Source organism: Oncorhynchus kisutch, linkage group LG6 (assembly GCF_002021735.2).
Source record: "Oncorhynchus kisutch isolate 150728-3 linkage group LG6, Okis_V2, whole genome shotgun sequence".
Taxonomy (NCBI): domain Eukaryota; kingdom Metazoa; phylum Chordata; class Actinopteri; order Salmoniformes; family Salmonidae; genus Oncorhynchus; species Oncorhynchus kisutch.
This window is the reverse complement of record NC_034179.2, coordinates 37,171,249-37,185,562: the sequence shown is the minus strand read 5'-3', so window position 1 is coordinate 37,185,562 and position 14,314 is coordinate 37,171,249. Positions and strand designations below refer to the sequence as shown.

Genomic DNA, 14,314 nt, shown 5'->3' with positions numbered 1-14,314 from the left:
AACGTTAGCAGGGCCCACCCTCTCTGGCAGTAGGGTTTAATCCTGACTTTGTAAATTTTTCTACAGATTTCTACAGTTTGTTCAAAATAACGAATATTATGTGTGTGAGCTAGAAATGTTATCTGGGTCAATGAGTTTAAGAGTGTTTTGATAATATTTGGATTGGTCGAGAAAGCCACAAAGGGGGGTGTTTTGAGAGTGCCATAAAGTACTTTGCTGGCCTCTGCTCACACGTTTGGACATTATTTTCACAGGGACGTTTAATACACCTTGCTGTAGTTTCATTTGTGAACAGTTTTTAACTGGTCCCGTTAAAAAAAGCATGCTCTTCCTGTTTGAAATGTGCAATTGTAGTGCTGTATTGCACCGTACATTTCAGCCAAAGACAGAACAATGAAACATTTTAGTTACAAAAATATTAGTTTCAGTCCCCTTCAAAGTTTGACCTCCCTTTTATTGAGTCACGTGATCGAAGAAAACATGGCTTCTTGAATCGAGATTTGTCAATGTTTTGGTAAAAGTAGGAATCCTACCAACTAACACTGGATGTGATTAACAGTCTTTAACTGAATGATTTGTAACTTAAATTCCATGTACCGTTATATACATAGCTAGCTAAGTAACTGTTCTACTTTCGGTTGTTCGTAATTCTCAGGAAGATGAGTGTGCAGACATCCGCGACACAAGTCGTAAGGCTAGCTAACGGTAGCTAGCTAAGCTAACTTACCATCTATATTTGTTATCAAGCACCAAATTCAACCCAGCAACATGCCTCCTCGGAAAAAGCGAGAGAACAGATACGCTGATGATGGTCCCAGGAAACGAAGACGAGCAGTTGATCATGAAGAGGACAGAGTCGTCATCTCAGACAGCGACGAGGTAACGTTACCCAGCTGAACTGACTAACTTGTTAGCTAGCTAGCTGGTTACACACTGGCTAGCTAGCTAAACGGATACAGAACTACCTAACTACTGGTTATCTATATGTGTAAAGTGACCTATCATTAAATGTTAACTACAAAATAATAACTCTATACTATACTTGATAATTGTCGGCCAAGTAGTATTTCTGCTTCAGACCACTTTTATGTCTCTTAAAGAAAGGCACTTGACCCAAGATCTAAAATAATCTGTAATTGACACTCATCTCTCTTCTAACCCAGGATGAAGACTTCAGACCAACATCGTTAGATGTTAAACGGGAGAAGGAGAGTAAAATACGTTCTAACGGTATATTGTCCAATATACGTCTCCTTATTTGTAACGTAGCGAATTAGACGTATCATTCTCATGTAGCACATTAGCCCTATAATGGACTAAAGGAGCCTAGCGTTAATTGTTTACAGTCCAAGGACCTTACATGTTCTGTTTCGGCTCTGGAAGCCAAAACGGCCAAATACTCAAACCTGAGTCAATTCTCAATTGCAGTATGGTTATAGAAACATAAATCTCTACTTTCATATCACATCAAAATAATTTCACAAATGCAAAATACACACTTATTCTACACTGTTTTAACTGGTGTTAACACAGTTGCAGTCAACAGTATTTTGTGACAACACGTTTGTCTTCCGTTTACACGCAGGTGTTAATGCAGGTAGCTAATTAGCACAGGTCTACTGTCTGTTTTCCAATAAACATAGGCTGTATCATGGATATATGGCTGCGTGAGAACACTAACCCTATAAAGGTGTGTATCAATTGAGCCTTCTTTTTTTATATATAATTATTTCTAGCTGATATGAAAGATAAGGTTGTTATGCGTTTACATTTTAGGGCACATCAACAGATTTTTCACCTAATCGGCTCAGGGATTTAAACCAGCAACCTTTCGGTTACTGGCCCAACGCTCTTAACCGCTAGGCTACCTGCCGCCCAAAACCGTTAGACAAGTGATGCGCTCCTTACACAACTCCACTGTACATATTGTAATAGAACTGAGTCATGATCAATCACCAAAATGTAACCACTGAAGCACTGCTAGTTTGAGCTTTGTCATCTACTGTACTGAAGCTGTCCCCTCTCTTCTCAGAGATGACTGAGGAAGAGATGCTGGATCTGGCCATGAGGCTGAGTGAACAGGAGGCCAGCAACACTGCTCTCAGGCAACGACAGGAGGAGGAGACCATGAGGAAGGCCATCGCTGAAAGCCTCTACGTAAGTGTCGAGAATACTGACAGATATAAAAGGTTGCCTGAACATTTCCTCTAGGACAGTCGCAGTCCTCGCCATTATTTCAGATAAAACCACAAATGTTTCTCCCATTGTATCTATTCCTGTGATACATGAGTGTTGTTCTATCCCTCCAGGCGGACAGACACACTCATCCCCACTCAGAATCTCTGCTGGTGGACGGGAGCCCTACCCAGAAATGTCAACGTTCCCCTCCAGAGGCAGAAAGCAGCATACAGCCCCCCAGGCGGAAGCTCTCTTACCCCAACCATGGTGTGGCTGACAGGGAGGGAGCCCACGGTGTAGGTGTTAGTGTAGGGGTTTCTAACCCAGAAACCAGCAGGAGGGGGAAAAAAGAGGCTAGTCCATTACTAGATATGCCTGACCTATCTCAGACCCAGAAGGTCTACTCCCAGTCTTCTGCCCTCAGCCAAGCTTCCACCTCCATGCCTCTCTCTTCACAGGTCAGTGGTGCCTCATTATTTGTCTGTCATGGCAATCATGTAGTTTTGTCTTTCTTCCGGGTTACTATGGGCCTAAATCTAACTCTCTATGAGTCTGATTGATACTTTAACCTGAAGACTTGTGTTAATAAGCATTAATGTAGGTCTAGAAGAACCAATTACTTACTTGTATCTAAATGCCACATCTTTCAATCATCACCAGTCTAGATTGCATTCCAAATCAATTTAGTTCTAGTGATGTTACCGGGACGGCAGGCAGCCTAGTGGTTAGCGTGTTGGACTAGTAACTGAAAGGTTGCAAGATCGAATCCCTGAGCTGACAAGGTAAAAATCTGTTGTTCTGGCCCTGAACAAGGCAGTTAACCCACTGTTCTTAGGCCGTCATTGAAAATAAGAATTTGTTCTTAACTGACTTGCCTAGTTAAATAATGGTAAAATAAAAAACAAAGTTATTTTAATCACATTTTCTATGCCATTTTAAGGAGGGGTCTTCTCTAAAGAACCCTTTCGGAAACCTCTCAGCCCACGTTGAATCTCAGGAATGCAAGTCCACAGAGAATGAGTCCCAACTCAGGAAGAAGTCCCCTGTATTCCCTCTCGCCACTACAGTCCCCTCAGCCAGCAAACTCATCCTGTGCCTGCATAAGCTCAGCCAGGACCTCCTAGAAGACTGTCAGGCCTCTGGGTTCCTACTATGTTCTCAAGAGAGTCCTCCAAGCGTAACTCTTTCCACAAAGTCCCAGATGTCTCAGTCTTTTCAGCCAAAGAGCCCTACATTCTCCAAAAGCCCTGTTTTCTCCAGGACAGAGAGAACTGCAGGTGGGGAACCAGGCCAAGGGAGTCCCCCTATGTTCTCGGAGTCTGATTCAGGAAAGGAAGAAAAAGAGGCAAGTCCAACTTTTCCTAAAAGTGCCATGTTCTCCAGTAGTGATACAGGAGAAGAAGAGAAAGCGGCAAGTCCCACCTTTCCTGGAAGCCCAGTCTTCCCCAGAACTGATCAGATAAGGGACCAGGGTCCACAGAACTGTATTGAAAGTGTCTCTACATCAGAAGACCAAGAGGTCAGAGACAGAGAGGATGTGAAGAGCAGCGAATCCTCAAAGTGCCTTCCACCACGCCTCAGAACAACCCTGTCCCTGAACAAGAGACTCATGCCTATAAGGAAGACAGCTGGAGTTGCAGACAAAGTTGTTGACCAAGAGGAACGTCAGGGTGAATCCTCGCAGAGCGCTGTAAACAGGATTAGCACGCCTGCAAAGTTTGGTATGTTCTATTGTTTTAACAACTATCATACATACAGAATAATGTTACAACAAAACAGTTTTAATGAGAGCAAGTAATAGCGGTAGGGCAGGTTCATATGGCCTCTTCCTGCCCTTTGGCTTTCTATGTTCTGATCCTATGTATGTATTGGCATGATTGTTCTCTTTAGCTGCAGAAGAAGACCTTAATTCAGAGGAACTTACATTGGCTTTTGAGACTCAGCCAATGCAGGAGTTAACCAGTAATATGGCGCTACGCTGGTCAGATGACGACGAAGAGGAAGACGGTCCTGCAAAGGTAATGCCAAGGAACTACAAGAGATTGTATATTAGCAGTACTGTTATTTAGCCTTTGACTTCGCCTGAAACCTAATTTACAGTGTATTGTGGGAACTTCTCTCTCTTGCAGTCGGCTCAGTTGCCCAGCCCAGTCTTCCCACAAGAGAATGACCTCCCACAACCAAGCAACCAATGTCTCTCCACAAACACCAACCACCACTGTTCCCCTCCACACATACACAGCCCCTGCCTCGTCCCCAAGAAACGCACACACATCTCTGAAGACTCCGCGTGCGAGGACGGAGAGAGCCAGTCCAAGCGCATCCGGAAGAAGTTCACCTTCAAGGGCATGTATGGATCTCCCTCCCCCTTTCTCCCCAGACAGGCTGCAGGTAGAGGGAGCCAGGATGAGGCACAGGCCAGATACCCCTCTTCCCACCAGCCCCAGGCCTCTTCCAGCCACCTCTCTCCCCCCACAGGCGGCCAGGGGGATGGGGGAGTGGTGTGCTACTATTGGGGCGTGCCTTTCTGTCCACGAGGGCAGGACCCAGATGCCTACACGCAGGTTATCCTTCATCTTTCTTCTGATGTAGTCTTAATTTATTATTCTCTCTCATAGACATTCTCTGGATTAGGAGTCAATGTGGGTATCTGACATCTGGGAACACAAAAACAGGCATATAGTGCATTTGAAAACGATTCAGACCCCTTGACTTTTTCCGCGTTTTGTTATCTTACAGCCTTATTCTAAAATTGATTAAATAGTTTTTTCCCCCATCCATCTACACACAATACCCCATAATGACAAAGCAAAAACTGTTTCAGACCCTTTACTCAGTACTTTGTTGAAGCACCTTTGGCAGCAATTACAGCCTTGAGTCTTCTTGGGTCTGAAGCTACAAGCTTGGCACACCTGTATTTAGGGAGTTTCTCCCGTTCTTCTCTGCAGATCCTCTCAAGCTCTGTCAGATCAGATGGGGACGTCGCTGTATAGCCATTTTTAGGTCTCTCCAGAGATGTTCAATCGGGTTAAAGTCCAGGCTCTAGCTGGGCCACTCAAGGACATTGAGACTTGTCCCGAAACCCTCCTGCGTTGTCTTGGCTGTGTGCTTAGGGTTGTTGTCCTGTTGGAAGGTGAACCTTTGCCCCTGTCTGAGGTCCTGAGTGCTCTGGGGCAGGTTTTCATCAAAGATCTCTGTTCTTTGCTCTGTTCGTCTTTCCTTCGATACTGACTAGTCTCCTAGTCCCTGCCGCTGAAAAACATCCCTACTGTATGATGCTGCCACCACCATGCTTCACCGTAGGGATGGTTCCAGGTTTCTTCCAGACGTGACGCTTGGCATTCAGGCCAAATAGTTAAATTCTTGGTTTCATCAGACCAGAGAATCTTGTTTCTCATGGTCTGAGAGTCTTTTAGGTGCCTTTTGGCAAACTCCAAGCGGGCTGTCATGTACCTTTTACTGAGGAGTGGCTTCCGTCTGGCCACTATACCATATGGCCTGATTGGTGGAGTGCTGCAGAGATGGTTGTCTTTCTGGAAGGTTCTTCCATCTCCACAGAGGAGCTCTGTCAGTGACCATCAGGTTCTTGGTCGCCTCCCTGACCAAGGCCATTGTCCCCCAATTGCTCAGTTTGGCTGGGCGTCCAGCTTTAGGAAGAGTCTTGTTGGTTCCAAACTTCTTCCATTTAAGAATGATGGAGGCCACTGTGTTCTTGGACTTTCAATGCTGAAGAAATGTTGTGGTACCCTTCCCCAGATCTGTTCCTCGAATACAATCCTGTCTTGGAGATCTACAGACAATTCCTTCAACTTCATTAAAAACATTTTTTTAATTACATTTTGTTTAACCAGGCATGTCAGTTAAGAACAAATTCTTATTTTCAATGACGGCCTAGGAACAGCTTGCTTCATGGCTTGCTTTTTGCTCTTACATACACTGTCAACTGTGGGATCTTTATATAAACAGGTATGCACCTTTCCAAATCATGTCCAATCAATTGAATTTACCATAGGTGGATGTAGAAACATCTCAAGGATGAACAATGGAACTAGGATGAACCTGAGCTCATTTTTGAGTCTCATGTCAAAGGATCTGAGTACTAATGTGCATAAGGTATTCTTTTTTTTTTAAAACAGTTTTTTTGCTTTGTCATTATGGGGTATTGCATGTATATTGTGGAAAACATTTTATTTAATTAATTTTAGATTCAGGCTGTAACGTAACAGTGTAGAAAAAGTCAAGGGGTCTGAATACTTCCCGAATGCATTGTATAAATTCTGTGTGCTACTGTATTGTAGACACTCCATCCATCATTTTGCAATATTTCATTGACCTGATGTCAGATGTCATGACTTTTAACTGAGTATGTAACTGATAGCAATTAACAGATTTTTCCTTACAGGTGATCATGTCCCAGCTGGAGGTGTATGAGAAGAGCCTGAAGGAAGCCCAGAGGGGTCTGCTGAGGAAGGCAGGCTGGGGGGAGCCTGTCCTTCCTGGGCCCCCAGAGAGACCTTTTTCCAGGAGGGGACGCCCCAAGAGACACAGGGCCCCAGAACTTCTGGAGGAAGAGGAGGAAGAAGTCCAGGGAGTGAGAAACCAGCAGGAAGAGGTCGTAGAGGTGGTAGAGGATGATGAAGAGGAGGGTGAGGAAAGGGAGTGGCGGCGGTCACAGGGAGGGATGGAAGAGGGAGGGAGGAGAGGAAGACTGGAGTGGAAGGACTATCAGTCACTGTTTGTGTCCACTCCTGAACAAGACGAAGTGAGTATTGCTTAACTTTTGTCAATACTTATAGGGAGCAATACATTTATGTATTTCTAAAGGCTCTCCCCCAGAAAAGTATCTCTTTGTTTTGTCTTCCCATAGAAATCGCCCTCACCTGTATTTCATGTAGAATCCAATCAACAACAAATTCTACCTCGAAGGTAAGAAAGGGAGGCATAAACTGCTACATTATACAGTATGGACCTAGCTTGTCTATAATCTCAATGATACAAGTCCTTTAAATGTGCACAGGAATGAAAACAACATGTTGATTTCTAATTTCCAGGAGTCTTGGCCTTAGAAAAGAAGAGAGAAGACCATCGCCACTGCCTGTCCCGCTGGAGAAGGAAAAGGAAGAAGATGAAAAAGAGGGAGAGAAGAGGGAGGAGGAAGAAATCATGGGGGAGGAAGTGGTGGATGTCGGTGGCTTAGAAGTTCCAGGTATAAGAAATGATGGTAAGACTTTACTTGACACCCAGCGTCATAACATATTGTGACACTGTCATAACCATGTAATAACGGCAGACAATTTCTCATAACCTGTCATAATATGGTCATAACACTGTCATGACACATTTTTAGACCTGTTATGACATATATTGTGTTATTTTATGGCTGGTTATGATACCTACAGTGCTTGCTCCACTAAAAGTTGTGTGATTATGCTTCAGGACTTAGAGGTAGTTTGTGGTTTAGCACATCACCACCAGCGCAAGGGGGAGTTAGAGCACTGGTTATGATTTTGGGTCCTACTGTGTCTCTAACTGACATTGAATGGGTGACATAAACCTAAATGGAAACTGATAATTGTGCACAACTTCAGTATTACTTACTAAAACTGTTGTTACACTAAGGTTTTATTTGATTTTATTAGGATTATTTTGCTTGTACTGTAGGCCACTCCCAACCTGTCACGTTGTGCAGCGCCTGAGTGGTGCAACAGTCTAAAACACTGCATAGCTGTGCAAGCTGTGTTGCTTCAGATGCTGGTTCAATACCTGTGCCTGCCTCGACTGGAATACCCATGAGATTACTATTTTATTTTATTTAGTTTCTCGCCCTCTAAAACCAGAAATAAATAATTCTAAATAACAAACTGGCTTTATTTACAAATTAGTAACAATGTCTCACCCCATGTTCAAGAATGGCCTTTTTCTCGCTCTATTTACGTTATTTGAAAACAAAATCATCTCCAAAATATATATTTTTAAACAAAGCGAATTATTATTATTATTATTATTATTAATATTATTATTATTATTATTAATCATTTAGAATTATATAAAAGCCCGTTGGATATTCTCATAGATAAAAAAAAAAATATATCGATTTTTTAAAATTTAGGCCAATTGTGCGTCGCCCCGCGGCAGAGCGCGAACCCAGGGATTCTGATGGCACAGCTGGCGCTGCAGTACAGCGCCCTTAACCACTGCGCCACCCGAGAGCGCCACCCGGGAGGCCTCTCATAGATATAATTAACCCTGTTATTAGCAGGACAATATACAGTGGGGAGAACAAGTATTTGATACACTGCTGATTTTGCAGGTTTTCCTACTTACAAAGCATGTAGAGGTCTGTAATTTTTTATCATAGGTACACTTCAACTATGAGAGACGGAATCGAAAACAAAAATACAGAAAATCACGTATGATTTTTAAGTAATTAATTTGCATACTTATTTTCCAACATAATTTGCAAATAAATTAATAAAAAATCCTACAATGTGATTTTCTGGATTTTTTTTTCTCATTTTGTCTGTCATAGTTGAAGTGTACCTATGATGAAAATTACAGGCCTCATCTTTTTAAGTGGGAGAACTTGCACAATTGGTGGCTGACTAAATACTTTTTTGACCCACTGTACATTAATCTCCAATCTAAAATTAAATCTAGAATCGGCTTCCGATTCGCAACAAAGCATCCTTCACTCATGCTGCCAAACAAACATTCGTAAAACTGACCAACCTACCGATCCTCAACTTTGGCGATGTCATTTATAAACTAGCCTCCAACACTCTACTCAACAAATTGGATGCAGTCTATCTGTTTTGTCACCAAAGCCCCATATATTACCCACCACTGCGACCTGTACGCTCTCATTGGCTGGCCATCGCTTCATACTCGTTGCAAAACCCACTGGCTCCAGGTCATCTACAAGTCTCTGCTAGGTAAAGCCCCACCTTTTCTCAGCTCACTGGTCACCATAGCAGCACCCACCCGTAACACGCTCTCCAGCAGGTATATCTCACTGGTGAAAAAATATTAGGAAGGTGTGCCTAATGTCTATTGTTTGCTATACTTTGTATATGGTTACATTTAGAACTAAATACTAAATGTTGTGAGCTTCACTTCATAATATGTAGCTTTTAATTGGCATGCCTCTATTTTTTCTTGTTGATTCTGATGGCAGAGACCCAACTCAGTGACGATGGCACCCAAGACCTGATGGTCACCAACCCTGCACGGGTCAGTAACTTCTGCACTACAAATGACACACCTAAACAGAGCATTCTGATTACAGTTCTGACTGATCCTCCTTCTTTCATCCAACACCTAGAAATTTTGGCTGTGTTCATCGAATTGTGAGGTTGTGTTGTAGATGTCTATCATAGTTGTTTTTTTTATGTCTGTGGTTTGATTTGGTTACCCCTAGCCCCAACCAGAGAGGCAGTCCCTGCCTCAGATCCAGACTTTTCTCTCATTACCCCATCCTCTGGAGCAGCGTGTAGAGGGGATGGAGGTGAAAGAGGAGAGGAGGAGTGGCCCTGTTAGGAGTCCTGCTAGAAGAGAGGATGTGAGGGTGGAAATGGAGGAGACTAGGGAGGTACAGGGTGGGGTCTCAGAACCTGCACCCCCTCAGAGCCCCAGCATGGACTGTCCCATGTGCATGCGCCCCTTCCCCCTGACAGAGATTGAGCTGCACGCTGCCTACTGTGACGGTAGTACCGCTAACATAGAGGAAGAGGAGATGATGGCTCCGAGCCAATCGCAAGGTGAGAACACTCAGCAAGACACGCATACAACAGACACTCGTTTCTTCAGCTCAATCTAAAGTAATCTCTGTTGTTTATGCAAGGATGTTGACAAAGGAACAATGCAAGTCAAGGATGTGTAGTGAAATATTATGTTTGACCCCCAGAGTGTAAAACAATCCCTTGCTTAAAATGTAGTTACAGTGAAGTCTCATAGGAAGAGGACCAGAAGGGGAGAAAGAATTGGAGAGGAGCAGCCCTGTTCTTCTGGCTCTGGCAAGTAAGTAGGTATGAGTGGATTGACCTTGGTCTAACAGCTAGTCTCCTATACCTAGTTTACATTCACAGGGAACGTCACTTTAGGCTAAATTATTTTGACATACCTACTATAGAGTAACCTGATCATACCTTTTAACCTGTCTGTGTTGTCTTCCGAGCAGGGCAGTGCAGGGAGAGAAGTGCTTCCTGTGTCAGCAGCTATTTCATCTCCGGGACTATGAGAAGCACGTAGAGTACTGCATCAGAAACCAAGAAGTGTCCAAGGCTGCATCCAGGGCCGGAAAGGTACTCCTAGTTAGCACTATTGCACAGCATTATACACTGTATATGTAGTTGTTATCAAAACCAAGCCAGCTGTTGTAGACCATTGGTAGTTAATTGTAGACAGTGTGGTTTCCCTAGCTGTCGTGAAGCACTCACCGTTGGTCTTCTGCTCTTTCTTCCCTCTGTGTGATGGATGATCTTCCAGAGTGGAGACTTGCTGAGTGCTTTGGAACAGACAGAGCACAGAGATTTAGGTACACTCACTCTCTCAAACTGTGATGATGTTGTTTTACATGTTCAAAATGCCTCGTTCCACCTTGTTTGAATGGGTGAAAAAGAGAGCCAATGTTTTCACTCTACTCTGTCGCCTTTTAGGGACTGCTGAGGCCGGACCATGTGATGCTGCCTTCAGGAGCCAACACAGGTAAGCAAAACAGGAAATGCACTAATGGATTGTTTTTGGAAACTCCATTTGACTAATGCTACTGTTGCACCCACCTCTGGTGACACAGGCTGTTCCATGTGTGTGATAGGTAGGGAAGTCTGATAAAGCAGACCCTGGTTGGGTATGTCTGTCAAGGATACACCCTGATGAATAGCTCTCTAAAGCATCATAGCAACTCCATTATATACTTATGCCTTCATATTTGTCCATTGTTGACTAAGACTGTTGTGTACCCCTATGTAAAGTAGTTATTCATTTGAAGTGGTGTATTTTCTTCTGGTTTAATAGTTTATGAATGCATATTAACATATTTTGTGAATATGAGATGGTAAGCAGACCGCGAAGTTTAGTGCTTGCCTGATTGTTTGGTGACTATTGACAGTGTCACTGTAACAATATCAGTGTACTACCTCTAGCTCACACCTGGATCATGTTCAGTAGGCACAACATGGACTGAAAGAGGGAGGAACTACCTGGACATGTCCAATAAACACTTCCTTTTTCGTTGCATAAAGTTTTACTACGGTGTGCTCTAATGATCATGACCCTGCCATTTATAACCATGTGATTGTTGCTTTCAGTGGCCTTATTGAGGATCTGGGAGAGTCTGGGGGAAGTGGAGACATCGCCGTCTCAGGTTTCAGAGTGAGCACCTCGCCCATCCGATCCTTCACCTCCATCTCAGAAGCCACAGACTGCCTTATTGACTTCAAGCGCCAGTACTCTTCCTGTACTTCCTCCTCTTCCTCCTCTAGGCCCAGACAAAGAGGGAGGAAATTCAATAGGAAATTCAAATGTACTAAAAAATAGAAAATACTGTCAACTGCTTTTTTTAATACCACTGCATATCTTTTCTTTGTATTGTTTGTTACACTGAATCAAGTGATACAAATGTGTGTTAATGTGTGATTAAATAATACATCTAAATGTTTATTTTGTGTACTTTCTTACAAATCTGTTAGATTCGATTCATCTTTACACACTAGAAAGAAATGCACACAGTGACTCAAACTATGGGCTCACATTTTATTCTTATTTAAATAAGTGACTCCAAAATGACATGATACATTGCAGATGTTGGATCTTTAATTTGAGCCAGTTTGCTACAGCAGGATAATAATAATGCAAGTTATCATTTTTGTATGAGTTTCTATATTTTTTTGTAAGGTAAAATCAAGTTTGACATTTCTAAGTGGAAATGACAAACTTCAGAAGCATTTTTAAACCTCAAATACACAAGTAATACATTTCCTGCAGTACCTATTGGGCACAACATAATCTGAAACGCAACCAAAACAAACTGCAAATGCATCCAAAAGTTACACAAGTGAATTTGTCCAAATACTTATGACCCCTTCAAATGGGGCGACTAGATCCATAAAGTGCTTTCATTTCTAAACTGTAAAAACGATATTCATGAAAATACCCTTAAATAAAAGGTTTTATTCTCTACTGTGAAAATATTTGTCAAATCCCAAATTTTATCTTCACTGTCCAAGTATATACATAGTGTATGTATGAAAGGTAGCCTAAAATAAAAGGTGACATTCTGGACTGTGGACTGTTCTAGTGTTGGAAGCCAATGTGAACGGCAGAGACTCAAATGTTGTAAAAGCGGAAATAAACTCAGTTGAGATTAATCTTGTTAAACTATTACGGTCAGTTTCTGCCTGACCTGGCCTCTTCTGGACCCCACGCCATCTTCTGAAATCTGAAGTGAAATGGGTGTGTGGCTCCCCCAAAGAACAGCTTTCAGAAAGTCTACTGACGACACAACAGTGGTAAGCCTGATCAGCGAAAACGATGAGACAGGCTATAGGGAGGTCAGAGACAGCAACTTCTCCCTCAATTTGAGCAAGACAAAGGAGATGATCGTGGACTACAGGAAAAGAAGTGCCGAACAGGCCCCCATTGAAGAGACTAGTGGAGTGGAACGAGAGTTTCAAGTTCCTTGATGTCCACATCACCATCAAATTATCATGGTCCAAACACACCAAGACAGTTGTGAAGTGGACACGACAACACCTTTTCCCCCCAGGAGACTGAAAAGATATGGCAATGGTCCCCAGATCCTCAAAAAGTTATTCAGCTGCACCATCGAGAGCATCCTGACCGGTTGCATCACCGCCTGGTATGGCAACTGCTCGGCATCCGACCATAAGGTGCTACAGAGGGTAGTGTGTACGGCCCAATACATCACTGGGGGGAAGCTTCCTGCCTTCCAGGACCTATATACTAGGCGGTGTCAGAGGAAGGCCCAAAAAATTGTCAAAGACTCCAGTCACCCAAGTCATAGACTGTTACCTCAACTAACCTGTACCCCCGCTCATTGACTCAGTACCGGTACCCCTTGTATATAGCCTCGTTATTGTTATGTAATTTTATCGTGTTACTTTTTATTTTAAAAATTACTTAAGAAAATATTTACTAAATTAACTTAACTCTATTTCTTGAACTGCATTGTTGGTTAGGGGGATTGTAAGGATTTCACAGTAAGGTGAAGGGGGGGGGGGGGTCAATGCAAATAGTCCGGGTAGCCATTTGATGCCATATTTGAAAGGAAATATGCATAGCAATTTTACTAATCTCTCAACAATATTACAAGCATTAATTTAGGTCTGCTTCAATGGCTTTTATAGGTTGGCAAGCATTGTTAAATGAGGACTGACGTCAAATTTGAACAAGTTATGGTACTTTGGTATGTCCAAACACAAGTATTTAATTACATTGAAGTTAATGCATTTTAAGGTGATGTATAGTGCAATGTCCTTCAAAATGGTTTTCTGGACAAACTACATTTTTTATTACTATTATATGCATTATTTTATAGGCAACCTGTAGTCTGAAAATTGATGAATTATGGTTTAACCAATGTACAGTTGAAGTCGGAAGTTTACATACACTTAGGTCGTTTTTCAACCACTCCACAAATGTCTTGCTATCAAACTATAGTTTTGGCAAGTCAGTTAGGACATCTACTTTGTGCATGACACAAATATTTTTCCAACAATTGTTTACAGACAGATTATTTCACTTATAACTCATTGTATCACAATTCCAGTGGGTCAGAAGTTTAAATACACTAAGTTGACTGTGCCTTTAAACATCTTGGAAAATTCCAGAAAATTATGTCAAGGCTTTAGAAGCTTCTGATAGGCAAATTTACATAATCTGAGTCAATTGGAGGTGTACCTATGGATGTATTTCAAGGCCTACCTTCAAACTCAGTGCCTCTTTGCTTGACATCATGAGAAAATCAAAAGACCTCCCTCGGGAAAAAAATTGTAGACGTCCACAAGTCTGGTCCATCCTTGGGAGCAATTTCCAAACTCCTAAAGGTACCACGATCATCTATACAAACAATAGTACGCAACCACGATTATCTATACAAACAATAGTACGCAAGTATAAA

At 42.4% G+C, this 14,314-nt stretch overlaps 1 protein-coding gene across 4 annotated transcripts; it reads left to right on the top strand.

Moving 5' to 3' along the window:
* The first annotated feature begins 440 nt into the window (after positions 1 to 440).
* uimc1 (ubiquitin interaction motif containing 1) lies at positions 441 to 11,833 on the top strand. Of its 4 annotated transcripts, none has more exons than XR_004210296.1 (17): positions 441 to 879; positions 1,164 to 1,230; positions 2,033 to 2,157; positions 2,310 to 2,636; positions 3,119 to 3,899; positions 4,069 to 4,196; positions 4,308 to 4,742; positions 6,581 to 6,940; positions 7,046 to 7,104; positions 7,230 to 7,399; positions 9,353 to 9,408; positions 9,596 to 9,935; positions 10,113 to 10,194; positions 10,355 to 10,478; positions 10,596 to 10,711; positions 10,833 to 10,881; positions 11,484 to 11,833. XR_004210296.1 is itself a non-coding variant. In XM_020485549.2 (17 exons), exons 1-17 carry the CDS (start codon positions 769 to 771, stop codon positions 11,710 to 11,712), a joined length of 3,477 nt encoding a protein of 1,158 aa, XP_020341138.1. In that variant the 5' UTR covers positions 442 to 768; the 3' UTR covers positions 11,713 to 11,833. The 4 variants fall into 4 exon arrangements, 3 of the variants coding, with proteins under 3 accessions (XP_020341139.1, XP_020341138.1, XP_020341137.1); XM_020485549.2 differs by having other exon boundaries at positions 442 to 879; positions 7,230 to 7,384; positions 10,663 to 10,711; XM_020485548.2 differs by having other exon boundaries at positions 443 to 879; positions 10,663 to 10,711.
* The last annotated feature ends 2,481 nt before the right edge of the window (positions 11,834 to 14,314 follow it).